The sequence below is a fragment of the Bombina bombina genome, chromosome 8 (assembly GCF_027579735.1).
Source record: "Bombina bombina isolate aBomBom1 chromosome 8, aBomBom1.pri, whole genome shotgun sequence".
In the NCBI taxonomy this organism is placed as follows: domain Eukaryota; kingdom Metazoa; phylum Chordata; class Amphibia; order Anura; family Bombinatoridae; genus Bombina; species Bombina bombina.
In genome coordinates this window covers 300485056-300505834 of record NC_069506.1, presented here as the reverse complement: position 1 = coordinate 300505834, position 20779 = coordinate 300485056, and the positions used below count along the sequence as shown (strand labels likewise).

Genomic DNA, 20779 nt, shown 5'->3' with positions numbered 1-20779 from the left:
TGTCTATATCTCTAGCTATGTCTCTAGTTATCTCTGTCTATATCTATATCTCTAGCTATGTCTCTAGTTATCTCTGTCTATATCTCTAGCTATGTCTCTAGTTATCTCTGTCTATATCTCTATCTCTAGCTATGTCTCTGGTCATCTCTGTGTATATCTCTATCTCTAGTTATGTCTGTCTATATCTATATCTCTAGCTATGTCTCTAGTTATCTCTGTCTATATCTCTAGCTATGTCTCTAGTTATCTCTGTCTATATCTATATCTCTAGCTATGTCTCTAGTTATCTCTGTCTATATCTCTAGCTATGTCTCTAGTTATCTCTGTCTATATCTCTAGCTGTGTCTCTAGTTATCTCTGTCTATACCTCTAGCTGTCTCTCTAGTTATCTCTGTCTATATCTCTATCTCTAGCTATGTCTCTAGTTATCTCTGTCTATATCTCTAGCTATGTCTCTAGTTATCTCTGTCTATATCTATAGCTATGTCTCTAGTTATCTCTGTCTATATCTCTATCTCTAGCTATGTCTCTAGTTATCTCTGTCTATATCTCTAGCTATGTCTCTAGTTATCTCTGTCTATATCACTAGCTATGTCTCTAGTTATCTCTGTCTATATCTCTAGCTATGTCTCTAGTTATCTCTGTCTATATCTCTAGCTATGTCTCTCTAGTTATCTCTGTCTATATCTCTAGCTATGTCTCTAGTTATCTCTGTCTATATCTCTAGCTATGTCTCTCTAGTTATCTCTGTCTATATCTCTAGCTATGTCTCTAGTTATCTCTGTCTATATCTCTAGCTATGTCTCTAGTTATCTCTGTCTATATCTCTAGCTATGTCTCTCTAGTTATCTCTGTCTATATCTCTAGCTATGTCTCTAGTCATCTCTGTCTATATCTCTAGCTATGTCTCTAGTTATCTCTGTCTATATCTCTATCTATAGCTATGTCTCTCTAGTTATCTCTGTCTATATCTCTGTCTATAGCTATGTCTCTAGTCATCTCTGTCTATATCTCTAGCTATGTCTCTAGTTATCTCTGTCTATATCTCTATCTCTAGCTATGTCTCTAGTTATCTCTGTCTATATCTCTATCTCTAGCTATGTCTCTAGTTATCTCTGTCTATATCTCTATCTCTAGCTATGTCTCTAGTCATCTCTGTCTATATCTCTAGCTATGTCTCTAGTTATCTCTGTCTATATCTCTATCTCTAGCTATGTCTCTAGTTATCTCTGTCTATATCTCTAGCTATGTCTCTAGTCATCTCTGTCTATATCTCTAGCTATGTCTCTAGTTATCTCTGTCTATATCTCTATCTATAGCTATGTCTCTAGTTATCTCTGTCTATATCTCTATCTCTAGCTATGTCTCTAGTCATCTCTGTCTATATCTCTAGCTATGTCTCTAGTTATCTCTGTCTATATATCTATCTCTAGCTATGTCTCTAGTTATCTCTGTCTATATCTCTATCTCTAGCTATGTCTCTAGTCATCTCTGTCTATATCTCTAGCTATGTCTCTAGTTATCTCTGTCTATATATCTATCTCTAGCTATGTCTCTAGTTATCTCTGTCTATATCTCTATCTCTAGCTATGTCTCTAGTCATCTCTGTCTATATCTCTATGTCTCTAGTCATCTCTGTCTATATCTCTAGCTATGTCTCTAGTTATCTCTGTCTATATCTCTAGCTATGTCTCTAGTTATCTCTGTCTATATCTCTATGTCTCTCTAGTTATCTCTGTCTATATCTCTATCTATAGCTATGTCACTCTCTAGTTATCTCTGTCTATATATCTATCTGTATCTCTAGTTATCTCTGTCTATATCTCTATCTCTAGCTATGTCTCTAGTTATCTCTGTCTATATCTCTATCTCTAGCTATGTCTCTAGTTATCTCTGTCTATATCTCTATCTCTAGCTATGTCTCTAGTTATCTCTGTCTATATCTCTAGCTGTGTCTCTAGTTATCTCTGTCTATATCTCTAGCTGTGTCTCTAGTTATCTCTGTCTATATCTCTAGCTATGTCTCTAGTTATCTCTGTCTATATCTCTATCTCTAGCTATGTCTCTAGTTATCTCTGTCTATATCTCTATCTCTAGCTATGTCTCTAGTTATCTCTGTCTATATCTCTATCTCTAGCTATGTCTCTAGTTATCTCTGTCTATATCTCTATCTCTAGCTATGTCTCTAGTTATCTCTGTCTATATCTCTAGTTATCTCTGTCTATATCTCTATCTATGTCTCTAGTTATCTCTGTCTATACCTCTAGCTATGTCTCTAGTTATCTCTGTCTATATCTCTAGCTGTGTCTCTAGTTATCTCTGTCTATATCTCTAGCTGTGTCTCTAGTTATCTCTGTCTATATCTCTAGCTATGTCTCTAGTTATCTCTGTCTATATCTCTATCTCTAGCTATGTCTCTAGTTATCTCTGTCTATATCTCTAGCTGTGTCTCTAGTTATCTCTGTCTATACCTCTAGCTGTGTCTCTAGTTATCTCTGTCTATATCTCTAGCTATGTCTCTAGTTATCTCTGTCTATATCTCTATCTCTAGCTATGTCTCTAGTTATCTATGTCTATATCTCTATCTCTAGTTATCTCTGTCTATATCTCTAGCTATGTCTCTAGTTATCTCTGTCTATATCTCTAGCTATGTCTCTAGTTATCTCTGTCTATATCTCTAGCTATGTCTCTAGTTATCTCTGTCTATACCTCTAGCTGTGTCTCTAGTTATCTCTGTCTATATCTCTATCTCTAGCTATGTCTCTAGTTATCTCTGTCTATATATCTATCTGTGTCTCTAGTTATCTCTGTCTATATCTCTATCTCTAGCTATGTCTCTCTAGTTATCTCTGTCTATATCTCTAGCTATGTCTCTAGTTATCTCTGTCTATATATCTATCTGTGTCTCTAGTTATCTCTGTCTATATCTCTATCTCTAGCTATGTCTCTAGTTATCTCTGTCTATATCTCTATCTGTGTCTCTAGTTATCTCTGTCTATATCTCTATCTCTATCTGTGTCTCTAGTTATCTCTGTCTATATCTCTAGCTATGTCTCTAGTTATCTCTGTCTATATCTCTATCTCTAGCTATGTCTCTAGTTATCTCTGTCTATGTCTCTATCTCTAGCTATGTCTCTAGTTATCTCTGTCTATATCTCTATCTGTGTCTCTAGTTATCTCTGTCTATATCTCTATCTCTAGCTATGTCTCTAGACATCTCTGTCTATATCTCTATCTCTAGCTATGTCTCTCTAGTTATCTCTGTCTATATCTCTGTCTCTAGCTATGTCTCTCTAGTTATCTCTGTCTATATCTCTATCTCTAGCTATGTCTCTAGTTATCTCTGTCTATATCTCTAGCTATGTCTCTAGTTATCTCTGTCTATATCTATATCTCTAGCTATGTCTCTAGTTATCTCTGTCTATATCTCTAGCTATGTCTCTAGTTATCTCTGTCTATATCTCTATCTCTAGCTATGTCTCTAGTTATCTCTGTCTATATCTCTACCTCTAGCTATGTCTCTAGTTATCTCTGTCTATATCTCTATCTCTGTCTCTAGTTATCTCTGTCTATATCTCTATCTCTAGCTATGTCTCTAGTTATCTCTGTCTATATCTCTAGCTATGTCTCTGGTCATCTCTGTCTATATCTCTATCTCTAGCTATGTCTCTAGTTATCTCTGTCTATATCTCTATCTCTAGCTATGTCTCTAGTCATCTCTGTCTATATCTCTATCTCTAGCTATGTCTCTAGTTATCTCTGTCTATATCTCTATCTCTAGCTATGTCTCTAGTCATCTCTGTCTATATCTCTATCTCTAGTTATGTCTGTCTATATCTCTATCTCTAGCTATGTCTCTCTAGTTATCTCTATCTATATCTCTAGCTATGTCTCTAGTTATCTCTGTCTATATATCTATCTGTGTCTCTAGTTATCTCTGTCTATATCTCTATCTCTAGCTATGTCTCTAGTTATCTCTGTCTATATCTCTAGCTATGTCACTCTCTAGTTATCTCTGTCTATATCTCTATCTCTAGCTATGTATTTAGTTATCTCTGTCTATATCTCTATCTCTAGCTATGTCTCTAGTTATCTCTGTCTATATCTCTATCTCTAGCTATGTCTCTAGTTATCTCTGTCTATATCTCTAGCTATGTCTCTAGTTATCTCTGTCTATATCTCTATCTCTAGCTATGTCTCTAGTTATCTCTGTCTATATCTCTATCTCTAGCTATGTCTCTTGTTATCTCTGTCTATATCTCTATCTCTAGCTATGTCTCTAGTTATCTCTGTCTATATCTCTATCTCTAGCTATGTCTCTAGTTATCTCTGTCTATATCTCTAGCTATGTCTCTAGTTATCTCTGTCTATATCTCTATCTCTAGCTATGTCTCTAGTTATCTCTGTCTATATCTCTATCTCTATCTGTGTCTCTAGTTATCTCTGTCTATATCTCTATCTGTGTCTCTAGTTATCTCTGTCTATATCTCTATCTCTAGCTATGTCTCTAGTTATCTCTGTCTATATCTTTATCTCTAGCTATGTCTCTAGTTATCTCTGTCTATATCTCTATGTCTCTAGTTATCTCTGTCTATATCTCTAGCTATGTCTCTAGTTATGTCTGTCTATATCTCTATGTCTCTAGTTATGTCTGTCTATATCTCTAGCTATGTCTCTAGTTGTGTCTGTCTATATCTCTAGCTATGTCTCTTATCTGTCTATATCTCTATGTCTCTAGTTATCTCTGTCTATATCTCTAGCTATGTCTCTAGTTGTGTCTGTCTATATCTCTAGCTATGTCTCTTATCTGTCTATATCTCTATGTCTCTAGTTATCTCTGTCTATATATCTATCTGTGTCTCTAGTTATCTCTGTCTCTCTCTAGCGTTTTGTGTCTAATCATGTCTGTCTATATCTCTATCTATGTCTCTATTTAGGTCTATATCTCTATCTCTAGCTATGTATCTAGTTATCTGTCTATATCTCTGTCTCTAGTTATCTCTGTCTATATCTCTAGCTATGACTCTAGTTATATAGACAGAAATATCTATAGCTATGTCTCTAGTTATCCCTGTCTATATCTCTATCTATGTCTCTAGTTATCTCTGTCTATATCTCTATCTATAGCTATGTCTCTCTAGTTATCTCTGTCTATATCTCTATCTATAGCTATGTCACTCTCTAGTTATCTCTGTCTATATCTCTAGCTATGTCTCTAGTTATCTCTGTCTATATCTCTATCTCTAGCTATGTCACTCTCTAGTTATCTCTGTCTATATCTCTATCTATGTCTCTAGTTATCTCTGTCTATATCTCTATCTCTAGCTATGTCTCTAGTTATCTCTGTCTATATCTCTAGATATGTCTCTAGTTATCTCTGTCTATATCTCTATGTCTCTCTAGTTATCTCTGTCTATATCTCTAGCTATGTCTCTAGTCATCTCTGTCTATATCTCTAGCTATGTCTCTAGTTATCTCTGTCTATATCTCTATCTCTAGCTATGTCTCTAGTTATCTCTGTCTATATCTCTATCTATGTCTCTAGTTATCTCTGTCTATATCTCTATCTATGTCTCTAGTTATCTCTGTCTATATCTCTAGCTATGTCTCTAGTTATCTCTGTCTATATCTCTATCTCTAGCTATGTCTCTAGTTATCTCTGTCTATATCTCTATCTATGTCTCTAGTTATCTCTGTCTATATCTCTATCTATGTCTCTAGTTATCTCTGTCTATATCTCTATCTATGTCTCTAGTTATCTCTGTCTATATCTCTATCTATAGCTATGTCTCTCTAGTTATCTCTGTCTATATCTCTATCTATAGCTATGTCACTCTCTAGTTATCTCTGTCTATATCTCTAGCTATGTCTCTAGTTATCTCTGTCTATATCTCTATCTCGTTATCTGAACCTTACTCCCCCCCATTCCGCATCGTCCCCACTGAAAGCACTGAGGCGGTTTCTGTGGTGCAGCTTCAGTGGGCGTGGTCATGAAATGCAGTGGGCGTGGCACCGTCATTGATAAACGAGCAGCCAAATCCTCCTCAGATAAGAGCCGCAGCCGATAGGGCGTAGCTAAATTGATGGGGGTGTGTCTTCCAGGTATCAATCAAGGCATTAGGGTTGTGTCTAAGTGCCTTCTCTGCTTCTCATTCGCATGTGCCTGTGCTCGTCTTAAGACGAGTGGGCGTGTTTTGCGGTGTGTCTCCCATCTAGTGACGTCAGTTCCGCCTGCGCTTGGAGCTGGAGCTGCAGGTGTCTGAGCTGCCTCAGTTTGGTGTTTGTCGTTTAGGTGTGAAGAGCTCTGTTCTGAGGAAGTCGCATTAATGGGGACCTTACCTGCTTTATTCGCTATCATTGCCGGGGTGATCGTGCCCACCCTAGCTGGTTACATCGAGGTAAGTCCGCTCCAGACTCTCAAGAAACATGTTATCTTCCCCATAACTGCGCTACACCCTAATTAACTCAACAGGGTTAATGTCACCCAACTCCCTGTGAGGAAACATCACCTCAGAAGCTGCGTGATTGACTTTCATGTCAAATTTTATATGGTCCCAGGTTATTTCTCAGTCAGCAAAGTGTGAGTAAATCATTCACCTCATGGTTATTCCAGCAGACTTTGCCCTTCCCATTTGTGTTACCGTGTTGTACCCGTCTGTGGGCTAGAGAATCGTGTTATTGCCACTGCTTTATCTATAGCACTGAATAATGTGTGTGTATATTAGAAGCAGTTGTTCATTGTAACACACAAATACAATAAATATCTCTATAGTGTGCTTAGGGTGAATAATAGTGGGTTCCGTGTAGATATAAACTCAATAAATGTTTTATTAGTAAATTATTCCTTTTGTATGTTTAGGATTAGGATGACAAGTATTGGTGTGGGTGATTCGCTTTACATATTTTTAATAGATCTAATTCAATACTGCGTAGATATATTGCTTCACAATCAGGAGGTTATGAGATACAATGAATGGTCTAGTTTGGCAGTCAAGGGGTTAACTCTTTCTTTGCTAACCTGTCCCCCACCCACCTACTCAGGATATCCAAATGTAATCCTGGCCCCCTCCACCCTAGAGTCTAACTCCCTGCTGGGTGGGGGAGGTTGCTGTATCTCAGACACTGGCACAAAATATTCAGTTTAGAATGTTGCCACTTCTCACTATCTTCTAGTTTTAAATATATGTTCATAAAATCCTATGTTTTTGTTTGTCTCCTTGATTATTGAGGGCAGATCAGGTTTATAGCTTTTTATTTCTAATTCCTCTGGGTAAATCAGTTCTGGTTTGCTGGCTGACACCAAGAGATTAATGCAGATTTTACGTAAAGGGTAGTCTGTAATGTATCATTAACTCCTTATCTGCCAAACTGGACTCTAGTACTAAGGGGTTAAACCGGGATGCAATATGAATTTAATTTCTTATATAGAGAAAAGCGTATGAAGGTGAGTCGTGATGCGTAGTCTATTTCTGTCAGTCTCGTGGGCATTTTACCAGTCCCATTTCCCCTACAGATCAAAGCCTGTTCGTTTTCTTTGGCTTTAACATCTTCACTGCCATGGTGGAGCCTGGTTTAATTAAGTTCTCAGTGACCATCCTTTAGGCCATCTTGCAGATGAAAATATGCAGTGATGGTGCAAAAATGTCAACCATCCGAATTCCCTTTGGATTTGCTGGGTTTAGTACATGTTTTTTAATCTTGATATATTAACTAAATGCTGTGAAAAGATGTAGTGTAACAAGCACTTTCAAGCTGATAATTATTCATTGGTTGTTTTATTAGACTGTAGATCTTGTAAAAGGTGTCTCTGCTTTGTCCTGGACAACACCTTCTGTCAACCTGTTAATGTGACTCACAAGAGGGGGGCTATAACCACCCGGTAGACTAGATCTAATCCTTCTATTAGCTGCCTGTTAACATCCCTGTCATGGTTGGAAATTTCCAGTAATCTGACACAAATCAGATATTCTATGGATGCGGAGGGGGAAAAAATAACTTGAATATTTGGTTACTGAACCTATTTTCAGCATTGCTGACTTTATTTTACAATATTTTTGTGTGTTGCCTTTGTTTAGCTTGGGGAAAAAAACACAGGTATATTGGTTTGGATTTGCCTTTTCGGATTCTGCTTATGCCTTTGTTGTAAGCTAGTCGTTTCGGCCCAAGGTCATATGGGTCGTAATAATTTGTTCCTATTGATGATATTGCAGTGTGAACACCAACATCATATCTGCATCATTTATTCATGGGTAACTTTAATGTGCAGGTGATCTCCTGGGTTTGGCTCTATGTGGTTTGTTTTTGCCAGTTTTTCTGCTAGTCTGTTTGCTCAGAATGACAAGGAAGGATTCTTCAGCAGTCTGATCCAATTCCAGTTGTTTGCTTTAAGCTACCTTTCAGAAGATCTGACCTCTACATTCCTGGCATGCCACCAAACCTCTCTGTGCTAGGACTAGAGGCTTTTTGAGTATCTCTGGGCGATTTGGTACTAGGAGAGCAGAAATCCTTTTTTTCCCTCTCTAAACCAGCAATTACCGAAATTTATTTGGTGCTTTTTGCTTCAACCGATGCAGTCAGATATTAACCACTTGAATGCAGAGGGTTTTAGTTAAAAGATTTTACTGTGGTTGCCAGCATATCTTTGTTTTTAAGACACTGCATAGCAGTGAAACCTTTAATTATAGGCTTAAGATAAGAAAAGGCCACTATTTGTGTGGGTTGTGCCCAGAACATAAAAATTAACCTTTGATGTGGGGGTTCATATGACCTTGAAAAAGTCGGTAAAACCCACATTCCTATGGGAGGACATATAAATAGATTTTATGTGCTATGACAGCTTTTTTTTTCTGCAAGATTGGTGGTAGAGCAATTTTCCCCCTCTCCCTTAGTAATAGTACAGTATAGTGTTCCATGTACTTTTTTTTTTTTTTTTAAAGGGACATAAACGTGTGTTCCGCTAGTTGATATTTAAATTTGTAGTATATAATAAATATTATTCCTGAAAGTAAATGGAACCCAACTCCACCTGCCTTTAAAGTAACGGGTATATGGAGCCTTCCTTTATGGCAAATCTGATATCCGCATACAAAATACCGTAAATTTGTACAGCACTTAAATTAAGGCACTGACTCATTGAGGCAGTGAAAAAAAATACAATTTTCAGAATTAAATTACAGGAAAGAGGTAAAATATGTAATGAACGTGCTTTGTAGTGTGTTTTTCTTACACATAATTAAACGTTTTAATTTGCATTTAAATATTTGACTTTTTTTTTAAAGGGTTAATATTTTTTAAAGTATGTTTAAATCATTGACAAGTATTTGGAGTCAAAGGGCTACAATGTGTACATTTTTACTTGTAGAATTCAACTTTTTATATATGGACAAGAGGTTTAGGTTCTAGCAAGTAAAGGAACATTGCTATTGCAATGGATTTTCCCCCCCCCCCCCGTAATGAAAATGTATCTTCCGGTCTCGGAAGTTAATATTAGTAGCCAGTGAGCTTTAGAAGGATGTACAGCTCAATGTAAATATAAAATGGCTTTAATGGTTACGGGACAGTATACACCAATCTTCATTTAACTGCATGTAATACACTACTATAAAGAAGAATATGCACATATACTGATATAAACATTCAGTATAAAACCTCTTAAAAACTTATTTAGAAGCTTCCAGTTTAGCACGGTTGATGAGGTTAGGCTGGGACACCCACTGAAAAGGGCTGGGAAAGCAAGAAGTGCAGACACTTACCCCCTCCCCTGCATATGAAAAGACAGATTAAACAAACAGGAGCCAGCAGGAGTCTGTAAACACATGTATACATCTGACACTGTGTGAGGCTTGGTTAGGAGTCTGAAAATAAGAACAATATTCTTAAAAAACAAAAACAAAATTATAACATTGTTACAAAAACACTCCCAGATGGGCTATATAAATGGATCATCTACAAAACATTTATGCAAAGACAATCATAGTGTATGTCCCTTTAAGCCTATGGAGACCAGCAGGAAGTAACTGTCTGCCAGTAAGCACTAGGACAATTTACACAACAGATACTGCTTTATTGTCAATTTAAACAGTCTTTACTTCTTTTTTTTTTTTTTTTTTTTTTTTTTTTTTTTTTAAATCCAAAAACAGAATTCACTGTTATGAATTACTTCTCTATCATATGCATGAATCTCTTTAATTCTAACATATGAGCCTTTGGTTAACAAATGGATCCTATAAATATGTTTTTATATATACGAATATTCTTAACAGAACACTGCTTTATTCCATTTAAATTTTATTTAAAACTTCTTTTAATTAGAGTAATTTCTTTGTTTGCTGTGAAGGTTGTCTAGTGGTGATAGAAGTGACTGTGTCCCCAGTTTCACAGCGTCAGTATTCTACAGCCTAACCCAGAGACCTCTTATCAGTCTCTGCAGGAGGAAATATTTCTATAATCACTGGGAATGGTACCTGAAAATCACAAGTGCAAGTAACGTTGTGTAGCAATCATCTTGCATATGTTAAATTGCTTGTGCTATAAACATGTTGCGTCTGTCTCTCATTTGTATCAGCTCATACTGTACGTTCTATACAATTTTACCCATTTAAATAAACAGTTGCCAAGTTGGCAGCAAAAAGGTTGTTTTAAATATTCCTCTTCAGTAACATTGTCTTTTTGAAGTAATTGTTCTATCGGTTTTGTCAGGTCAAATATAAGCTAAAGCAACTGAAAGTCTAAACGTTTTATACTGCAATTGTTAATCGCCACCCAAACTTCACCCACCATTTGCCTTATTTGGAGAAGCCAATCTGGGCTTAGGCTGGCAGTCAACAAGGCCTGCCTCAGTTCTCATGTGAAGTTCATTGTTTTGCAGTGATTAAGCCAATTATGGACATATATGTAGCAGGGTTCACCTTGAGAAGTCAGTAACTTGCATTTCCAGCTCTGAATTTGAAAATCCACAATTGGGGGCAAAATAAAGTATTTTGCAATGTTTTATTATGCACATCTAAACATTCTATATATAATATATACACTAAATGTGTTTACTGCTTCTATAATATCTAATACATTTATGTATTTTTTTTTTTAAAGCATTTTAAAATTTTCATCTGTAAGCAAACGTGACCCTTCTTAATAAAACAAACTAGATGATGACCGCATAAAGGAATATTTGTTTTAAAAATTGAAATGCGCTTTAAAGCATTGCATATTTTGTTTAGAGGAATCTTGCAATGTACTTATAGAAAAAGCTTTACTCATAACTTTTACTTTGGTGGAGCAGCTTGCACATAGTTTCATTTCCCAATCATCCTTATTTAGGGTGACCGTGTATCTTGTTTCAAAATTTAAATCACACAATATTTAAAGCGATACCTTAGTGTTGTGGTTTTAGTAGTTCCCCAAGTTATCTTTTTTTAAATGGTATGTAGAATTATTTTTTTTTTTTTAAAGGGACTTCCCTGGATTTATGACTCAAGGTTTTTTAAAACACACTCCACAAATAATTTTCTTGTGACTCTTAACCAAACCACAGACCATGGTGACATTTTTATGTATACAGTAGCAGAGTAGTTTTTCTGAGAAACTTATTTTGTAGTATTTACATAAATGTCGTATTTTTTTTTTACTGGATACAAACACAATGTATACAGTTTTTCATATTTTGCCACAGTAAAGGGGATAATGTACACAGCATGGTTTTTGTTGGTTTTATTTCTTTTTAGCTCACTGTGGAGGGTATTGTAATTTTATAAATGTTTAGTATAATAGTTTTTTATTCTACTTAATTAAAAAAAAATGAAGTTGTTGGAAAGATCTTTGACAAAGTAAAACATATCAGAGTGAAGAGGAATCCAACTATTAAAAGTAATCAAGCTTTATTATATTACAGACAAATCAAAGGTATGAACTTCGTTAATAAGGCACCGCAAATTAATAAGGCACCGCAGCCTTACTGTACAATGAAAGTAAAGATAAGGTTGACCAAATATCTGGAGTTAAACCAAAGTTAACGATCGCTTTAATAAATATTTTCTTACTACCTTGAATCTGGGTTGTGCCAAGAGTAATCATGTTAAAGACACTAAGGGCTCGATTTATCATGCCCTTAGACTCCCTATGACAGCAGGTTCTCACAAGAGAACCTGCAGTCAGTATTTATATACTAGTAGGAGCATGATCAATGCCAATCCCCTCTCCTCGTAGCCCCTCCAGGATAGGTCCATAGTGAGATAGGTGTGATGCAGAAATGGTTTACCAACACATAGTATGCTGCTAACTAATCGGGAGAATCAAAATTGCGACAATATTAAGCTGTGCCAAAAAGCAATCCATATACATGATAGTATAGTGCGAGTATCCCCTGCGGGAACCGTGGAAAACTATCACTCACTGTTCCTTAACCCCTAGATAACTGATTTTCATACCTGTACTCGGGCCTCCCCAACGGTCCAGGTTTTCTGGATTACTTTGTATGAGAGCAGGTAAAAATATCAATGTTTACTAATCAGCTGATTATTTCACATGTGCTCCAGTTCAGATAACCTCAAAATGTGGACTTTTAGTGAGGCCTGAGGACCGGTTTGAAAACCAGTGCCCTAGATGGTGTTGGGACGTTCCATGCCATCCTAAAAGTGCTGGGCTTTAACGCCTTTATGACACAAATCACCCTAGATTTGCAGTGTCTTGAGGTGACGATCATGTTTGGTTTTGTCCCCCCCACCTCACAATTGTCACCTTAAGTACTGGCTGAAAGTCTGCCAGTACTAAAATAAGGCTTTTTATTTTTATAGGTTTTTCTGCAGTTTTGGATCTCCCCACTCTACCTAGTTGCCACCATCTTGTACTGGCAGCTGACTGCCAGTACCTAGTTCTGTTTTTTTAAAAAAATTAAAATAAATGCCATTTTGAAAATAAATAATAAAAAAAAAAAAAAAAAAAAAATTCTGTAGTGTAGCTGCCCCCCCCCTACAATACCCTACCCCTCTCCCAGTTCCCTTTCCAAACATTTATTCCCCCCTCCATCCCTTACACTTTTCTGTAGTGAAGCGGGCCCAGTCCCATCCGCGCACACTCCTGCTACCACCACAATAATCCGGAAGATGAAGTGGATCAGTGATGGGCCTCCCTGCTAAGGCTCCCACCCATCTAACGATCAGCAGCACCATTGCTGGCCAATGCAGGGAGGGCCACAGAGTGGCTCTCTGCATCAGTGGCTAAAAAAAAGGGTATTTCAGGATGCCTCAATATAGAGGCATCTCTGCAATACCCTGAAAGCCATCACAATCGCTTCCAGAGCTTGAAACCCCAGAAGAAGTGCCAGACACATCCTTGGTCATTAAGGGGTTAACGGGGAGCTTGCTGGAACACTTAGTTGTGAGTTTGAAGTCTAGTTTATGGCTTAAAGGGACACTCAGGTCAAATTAAATTTTCATGATTCAGATACAGCATGTAATTTTAAACAACTTTCCAATTTACTTCCATTAAAAAAAGTGTCTTTTATATTTACACTTGAGTCACCAGCTCCTACTGAGCATGTGCAAGAATTCAGACTATACATTTATGCATTTGTGATTGGCTGATTGCTCTCACATGGTACAGGGGGAGTGGAAATATAATACATGACTGAAATTTGTTAAAAAACCAAAAATACTACTCTTTTGAAATTCAGAGTATGCTATTGTAGTGTCTTATCTTGCATTTGTTGATTGTGAAAATCTACTGTGTTTACTGGTCCTTTAACAAATCTTGTGAAACTTGACAGCTACTTCATTTTTTGGATTTTTAAATAAATTTGGATTCTTCTGCATGTATTTATATAAAATAATGCAGGGCTTGACAAACCCTGTAGCCACTGGTTCCTAGATTTTTACCCTTGGCTTGGTTTCATGTCTCTTTAATTTTTATTTTTTTATTGAATTATATACATATACATCAACAAAGAAAATAAGTAAATAGGATGCAACACTTTTTCACTGATCACAATGACATATGAGCATAGTATAAGTCTTAAAGTCCCAACGTTCCATTGAGTCATTTAGTTCAGTCCAAGGCTCCTCTTGGCAAGGGGCCGTAAATGTTTGAAACCTTGATATATACATATTTGTTAAGATGTACAATGCAACAAACGAGTAGTTGTGGAACCAAGACCTCATTTTACAGAGTTAAAAATGGGAAAAGCTATAGAAGGTTGTCTTGAATTTGAGGAGACCACTCTTGGCTCCCAAATGATGTAACTCATTTTGTTGCAAGTACGCAACTATATTCAGTCATATGGTATAGACTAGTATAAAGGGCAAGAAATATGACCTACTACTGAATATACAATAAATCGTAAAATATAGTTTGGGGTTAGAATCAACTGAGTGTGAGATCTTTGCAAATATGAAAACTAGTATTATTAGATACTATATTCCATCTATCATGCTGCGTGTAAAAGGAACCTTGCTAGTGAGTTTAATAGAAATATATATAAAGGGTCATTACTGTAGCAATGTTGGTTACTATATGCCACTGCTTCAATTTCAGCAGTAAGGAACCATGCCATGTACTCATGTTAATATACTTAGAAGACGTAGAGGAACCAGTCCCATAAATGTATAGACCAATAAAACTAACCGTATCAAGGTAACACTGCAAATAAAGCCACTTGAACCTTTCAACGCTCCTATATAGCTTCTCATTGCAAAGTTACATCCATATCCGTGCAGAAAAATAAAAACGCTACCTTACCAGGGAGCAGGGACTCGCTTCAAACTATCATTATGATCCAAAACCGAGCCTGTCGGCGTCCCTCACCCTCTCTTGGCACAGGTGTTCAGCGTGTTTCAACGTTTATGACGCCACAGAACTGGGACTCACAATGAAAGCAATACTCTGCTATAGGAGCAGGTATAGGCTTGCAGTTGTCACGGTGTCATGAGCAATCCAACTGGTAATAGAAACTCAGGAAACAAGAGAGGAAATGCTCAATTGAAATAAAAGTTCAAAATATTTATTTGTAATCCAAGTAGGTAAAAACTTCATAGAGGAACATAATGTGCAATATAGCGTAGCACCACTGGCTTACGCGTTTCGGCTTGCGCCTTAATCATAGCCTAATGTGCTATGTCTAGCTCACAACTTAACAAAACATTATACGCCCTAAATGCACAGGCCAACAAACAGCATATGGGAAATACAAGTTGAAACATATAAAACATATTTAAACAACTGATATCAATTAGTATATTTGTTATTTTTGTACACTAGGCAAATACCTTGTTTCATACATATATTGGAAACATAGTAATGGCAATCAGTTGGATTGTAGATACAAATGACACACCACGACATGAATAATAAAAAAGGCAGGTATGTAAGGGACATATGACACCCATAAATGAGGGAAAGGTAGCAGATGAGAAAAATGCATAACTGATAAATAAGTCTCTTTCATAAGTCGATTCACTCCCAAAAATGTATAAGGTCAAATCTAGAATTAAGACCATGTGGTATCCTAGTACCCATTCGAAAAATCCAGTACATCTCCCTTTTGGCTAATAGATCCAGGTCACCACCCTGTTTGGGTCTTTTGACCTTTTCAATAACACACCATTTTAAAGTGTTGAGGGAAAAGTTGTGCTGTGTGGCAAAATGTTGGACCAATGGAGTAGAGGACTTCCCAGTTATAATAGTTGAGAAGTGTTCCCTAATACGTATATTGATATCTCGACTAGTGAGCCCAATGTATTGATCCTTACATAGGACACAATTTATCAGATATATTGGACCAGTAGAGGTACAATTAAGGCAACATTTTATGTCAAATACTTCACCCTTGGTCTCAGATTTAAAGGTAGAGGTGACATAAACATGGTCACAGGATTTACATTTCCTATGTCCACATTTAAACATGTCTATTTGTCTGAGCCATGAGGAGGAAGATTGGGTGATAGGGTTTTAACTGGTGGGAGACAAAATAGATCCTATAGTGCGACACTTTCTGTAAGAGCATTTCATACCCTTTTTAGTTACCATGCAAAGACCATCATCTGCATAAAGAATATTTGCAACGTTAATTTGATACAATAAGTTTTATTGGTCTATACATTTATGGGACTGGTTCCTCTACGTCTTCTAAGTATATTAACATGAGTACATGGCATGGTTCCTTACTGCTGAAATTGAAGCAGTGGCATATAGTAACCAACATAACTAATTTTCATTGGGATACTTCTGGTAGTATCTGGGAACTGTTTCCTATAACATATATTGGGTGTGTTTTTACCATGGTGGAAGCATTACAAGATAAGCAAGTTTTCTTTAAGACGAGCTACAGCACGGCATGGAACTATACAAGATTGTGAACTCATATTTTCAGATGACAAGGGTGCACTTTCACTTAGCACTTTATTTGATAACGTGGAGATCTTGTTGTTAACCTTTTAAAGCCGTTATGCCGTTCTATTTCGTCATAATTAGACTGGGCTTTAAAGCCGTTATGACGGAATAGAACGTCATAGCTAACTGCTGTCCTGAAGCCTTCTGTGCTGTCAGGATTTGATTGTAGTCTGCAGGGCGTTCCTAGGGTTGTAGGGACGCCCCCCCAGACGCGATCCAATAATTGAAATCTTGCGATCGTGTGCACGATCACGTGGTTTCAATTTGTCTACATCGGAAAAGTTGTTCCGATGTAGGCACTTTAGCCCTGACACGAAAGGGTTAAAAGAATTGAAAGTCCAATGGGACATTTGGACATTTGATAAATATATTAAAGCAGGCATGATACCAAGAGGTCTGCGGGTATACAAATTCCCCACTTTTGAAGTGGATCCCATGGATAAGGAGTTTAAAGATTCCTGGAAAGATATATTATCTGAATGTTCATCACGATTAATGTTAATCGTATACAAAAAAGCATCTTTTAATAAAATTAAGGCAGAGATAGATGATTTGCAAATTGAGCTGAATGCCAGGAGTACTGAGCCCAACTTTTCGAAGTTCGATGGCATTTTACAGAATTCAGTTGCAAGTGGCAAATCGTCTATAATGGAGAGTAAGCATATTAAATTTGTGGGACAAATCTGACTACACTCTGAATGCAGTTTACATTTGGAATCGGAGAAAATGCAATGAGTTTAGACAAACACAGCCTTTTAATAGGAGAAGGGGCAGAGGATGGGGTAACAAAAGGTCTACATCTAAAAATATTTCATTCTTAGATAGTGAAACTGTTTACACTTCTGATGATGCTAGACCTTTTCTAACGCCCCTGATACCTCTAGACCTGGCATATTGAAACACACTGATAAAGATAAAAACAATGTTGCCACAATTTCTTCTAGTGAGGCAGTAGTTAGGCCCAAAGTGAAGGAGGTGCAGGGTTCTTGAGGTCTTGACTGCTTATGCAATAGAATATCTTGATCTTTAATTATGTTGGCTTAAGATATTACGAACTACTGAACAGAAGAAGACTTAGTTTCATTTTTTATTCCTGCCCCATTTTTATCTGTTTTTAAACAGTTGTACAATAGCAGATGTTTGTTCACTTGATTTTAGTAACAGACTGGGGGTATCACTGTTTTCTAGTTAGATGAAACCCTTTTGCTTTCACACAGCTTGACAAATCCAGGAGCCACGGCTCTTAGAATGTTACCCCTGGCTGCAATTTTTTTTGTGTGTGTTATTCTCTGTCTATACAAATACCACTGTCTGGCTCCTAAATAAATGTCAGGGACATTAAATAGTCTTACTGGCTCCTTTAAAGGACCACTCCATGCAGTAGAATAGTGCATAATAGTAGTAGTGCATAATAAAGACAATGATTTAACACCTACTCTGAATTTAAAATAAGCAGATTTTTCGCCCCCTGTATCATGTGACTCATGTGACAGATATTAGACTAGTATCTGTATACCCTGTGAGCCTGTGCACATGCTCAGTATGATCTTGTTCCCCTGAAAGTGTGACTGCAACATTTGATAATGGAAGTAAATTGGAAAGTATCTTAAAACTGCAAGTTCTTTCTGAATCATAAAAGTTTTTATTTTCACTTGACTGTCTTTTTTTTTTTTTTTTCAATAGATTTGTCGACCTCTGCTCTAACACACAAAACAATTGCATTCTCCACTATAAGAGTATAAATGTGTATTTCTTTTGTTAAATGTACTTTAGGCTTTTTAAATGGGGTGGGCCTTCGGTTATGACTTTGAATGGACTTTGCTTCTGTTGTCTGTTTAGTTTGTTGATGCTCAGACTGTTTTGCTAGCAGAGTAGCTTGCTAGGCAGTTTTCTTTCATATGAAGCAAACCGCGCGTGCACAGCGGAGATTCTTCCGTCCTGTCCAGCCCAAGCTTGAGGCTATGTTTGCTTTTTCTCTTTTGTTCTAATCTATAAATGAGCCTAAACAGTGGCAATAAGATTATTTAATCTGATATTTTAATTTACAAAATGCACCATCAGATTTTAGTATTTTGCAGAAACAGGAGTCTGATTTGTAAATGCTGTTCTGTATAGGTTTGATTTTAAAAGTAAGGCTGCAGTCCAAAACACTTCCAAAATCCTCATATCCATTTATTAATAGTAAGCGCTAAGCAAGCAGCGCACCACAACCTATAAATGGCTTATTTGATTTAACTTTATCCTTTAAAATATGTAATGCTTTGGGGTATTTAACACTAAAGTCAGAATTAAACAACTTCTATTATCAGTTTTAGTCTTTTTTTATATGCAGACTTTTCTGAGGCGCCAGCTCCCACTGCGCATGTGCACAAGTTCAATGCATACATGCGAGTCTGTAATTGGCTAGTGTGTGTGTGGGCAGGGAAATTAACCAATCTTTGAAATTTCTCAAATTAAAAAAATTCAGGTTAAGTGCTGTTGTATTGGTTTTTATTGTGCATTTGTAAATTATATGACAATATTTTTATCATAAGTGAATATGAAGCATAGACATGTATAGTCATGGGCTTCTCACCAGGAACCACTAAAATGTTCCTAGGCAACCACAAGCAAACACAATACGGCAATAAATGTTACCACTAGTCATTACCAGATGCAGGGGAGAAATTGAGCGGCCTGTATGAGAAATACTGTCAAGTAAAATGGATATTATGGTAATAAAAAGCCATTCATAACTATTACATTTTAACCAACGATAGTCAAAAATATTGTGTATTTTTTTTTCCTTCTAGATCAGCATTCTGTCAGAGCTAAAATCTTAATTTGCACATTTAATAAAAAATTTTTTTTTTATAATTGAATTTTAATTTTCAGTAACTTTATTTTTCCTATATCGCTGAAGCGCTCTTTCCTGAAGGCGGGTGTTTCGCAGACAGGAGTCACCTTGCAGATTTTATGTAATCTTGCACCTGCGTACCATTAAGTAATGATCATAAACAGATTACGCTTCCTGCTATGTTTCTTAAGAAGAGGGTCTCAAAAGGAGAGTGTATTGCTCTTTAATAAAATAAATAAAATGTTGGTTTCTCATTAGAGCAGCAAAGCGTTTCGTTAGGCGACATGCTGGTTAAAGCTTCTGCTTTCCTTGCATCTCCTCCTGCAGCTCATGTTGTTACTTTTAATGCTGTCTTCAGGGAACATGAAGAAGCTATTGGTAAATTTGTATGTTTAAAGAGACTGAATCTAGGTACAAAGATGTTGCAGTTTCTATGTTATTACAGGGTTTATATCACAAACCTGTAGAGTAACCCAATCTAAAGGAATCAAGCATTGCTACATGCAGTTGTACATATTTCTCTTGCAAGGTGTATCCAGTCCACGGCTTCATTCTTTACTTGTGGGATATTCTAATTCCCTACAGGAAGTGGCAAAGAGAGCACACAGCAGAGCTGTCCATATAGCTCCCCCTCTAGCTCCACCCCCCAGTCATTCTCTTTATTGGCTCTAAGCACTAGGGTCTCTCTACGGGAGGGTAAAGTGAATGTGGTGTTTGTGGTTCCCAAAAAAGAAGGAACTTTCAGACCAATCCTGGATCTAAAAATTCTAAACAGATTCCTCAGAGTCCCATCATTCAAGATGGAGACCATTCGGACAATGTTACCTATGATCCAGGAAGGTCAATATATGACTACCGTGGATCTAAAGGATGGTACCTGCATATCCCTATCCACAAAGATCATCAGTTCCTCAAGTTCGCTTTCCTAGACAAGCATTACCATTCCTCGGCCATCTGTAGCTCAGTGCATGGAGGCAATCGGATTAATGGTAGCGGCAATGGACATAGTCCATTTTGCTCGGATACATCTCAGACCACTGCAACTATGCATGCTCAAACAGTGGAATGGGGATTATGCAGATTTGTCTCCTCAAATTCAGTTGGACCAGGAGACCAGAGATTCTCTTCTCTGGTGGTTGTCTCAGGAGACCGCCTGTCTCAGGGAATATGTTTCCGCAGGCCAGAGTGGGTCATTGTAACGACCGACGCCAGTATGTTAGGCTGGGGTGCGGTCTGGGACTCCCTGAAAGCTCAGGGCTTATGGTCTCGGGAAGAAACGATTCTCCCGATAAACATTCTGGAACTGAGGGCGATATTAAACGCTCTTCAGGCATGGCCTCAACTAGCTGCGGCCAAATTCATCAGATTTCAGTCGGACATCACGACTGTAGCTTACGTCAATCATCAAGGGGGAACAAAGAGTTCCCTAGCGATGACGGAAGTAACCAAAATAATCAGGTGGGCGGAGGATCACTCCTGCCATCTCTCAGCAATTCACATCCCAGGAGTAGACAACTGGGAGGCGGATTTTCTAAGTCGTCAGACTTTTCACCCGGGGGAGTGGGA

The 20779-nt window shown here is 37.2% G+C and overlaps 1 protein-coding gene across 1 annotated transcript in view; it reads left to right on the top strand.

The window, feature by feature from the left end:
* The first annotated feature begins 6238 nt into the window (after positions 1-6238).
* Positions 6239-20779, top strand: part of LOC128639018 (amyloid beta precursor like protein 2-like) — a 162248-nt gene continuing 147707 nt past the window's right edge. Inside the window, exon 1 of the mRNA XM_053691157.1 lies at positions 6239-6398. Within this exon, the coding sequence (XP_053547132.1) occupies positions 6327-6398 (72 nt within the window). The 5' untranslated portion in view covers positions 6239-6326. The remainder of the gene's footprint in view (positions 6399-20779) is intronic.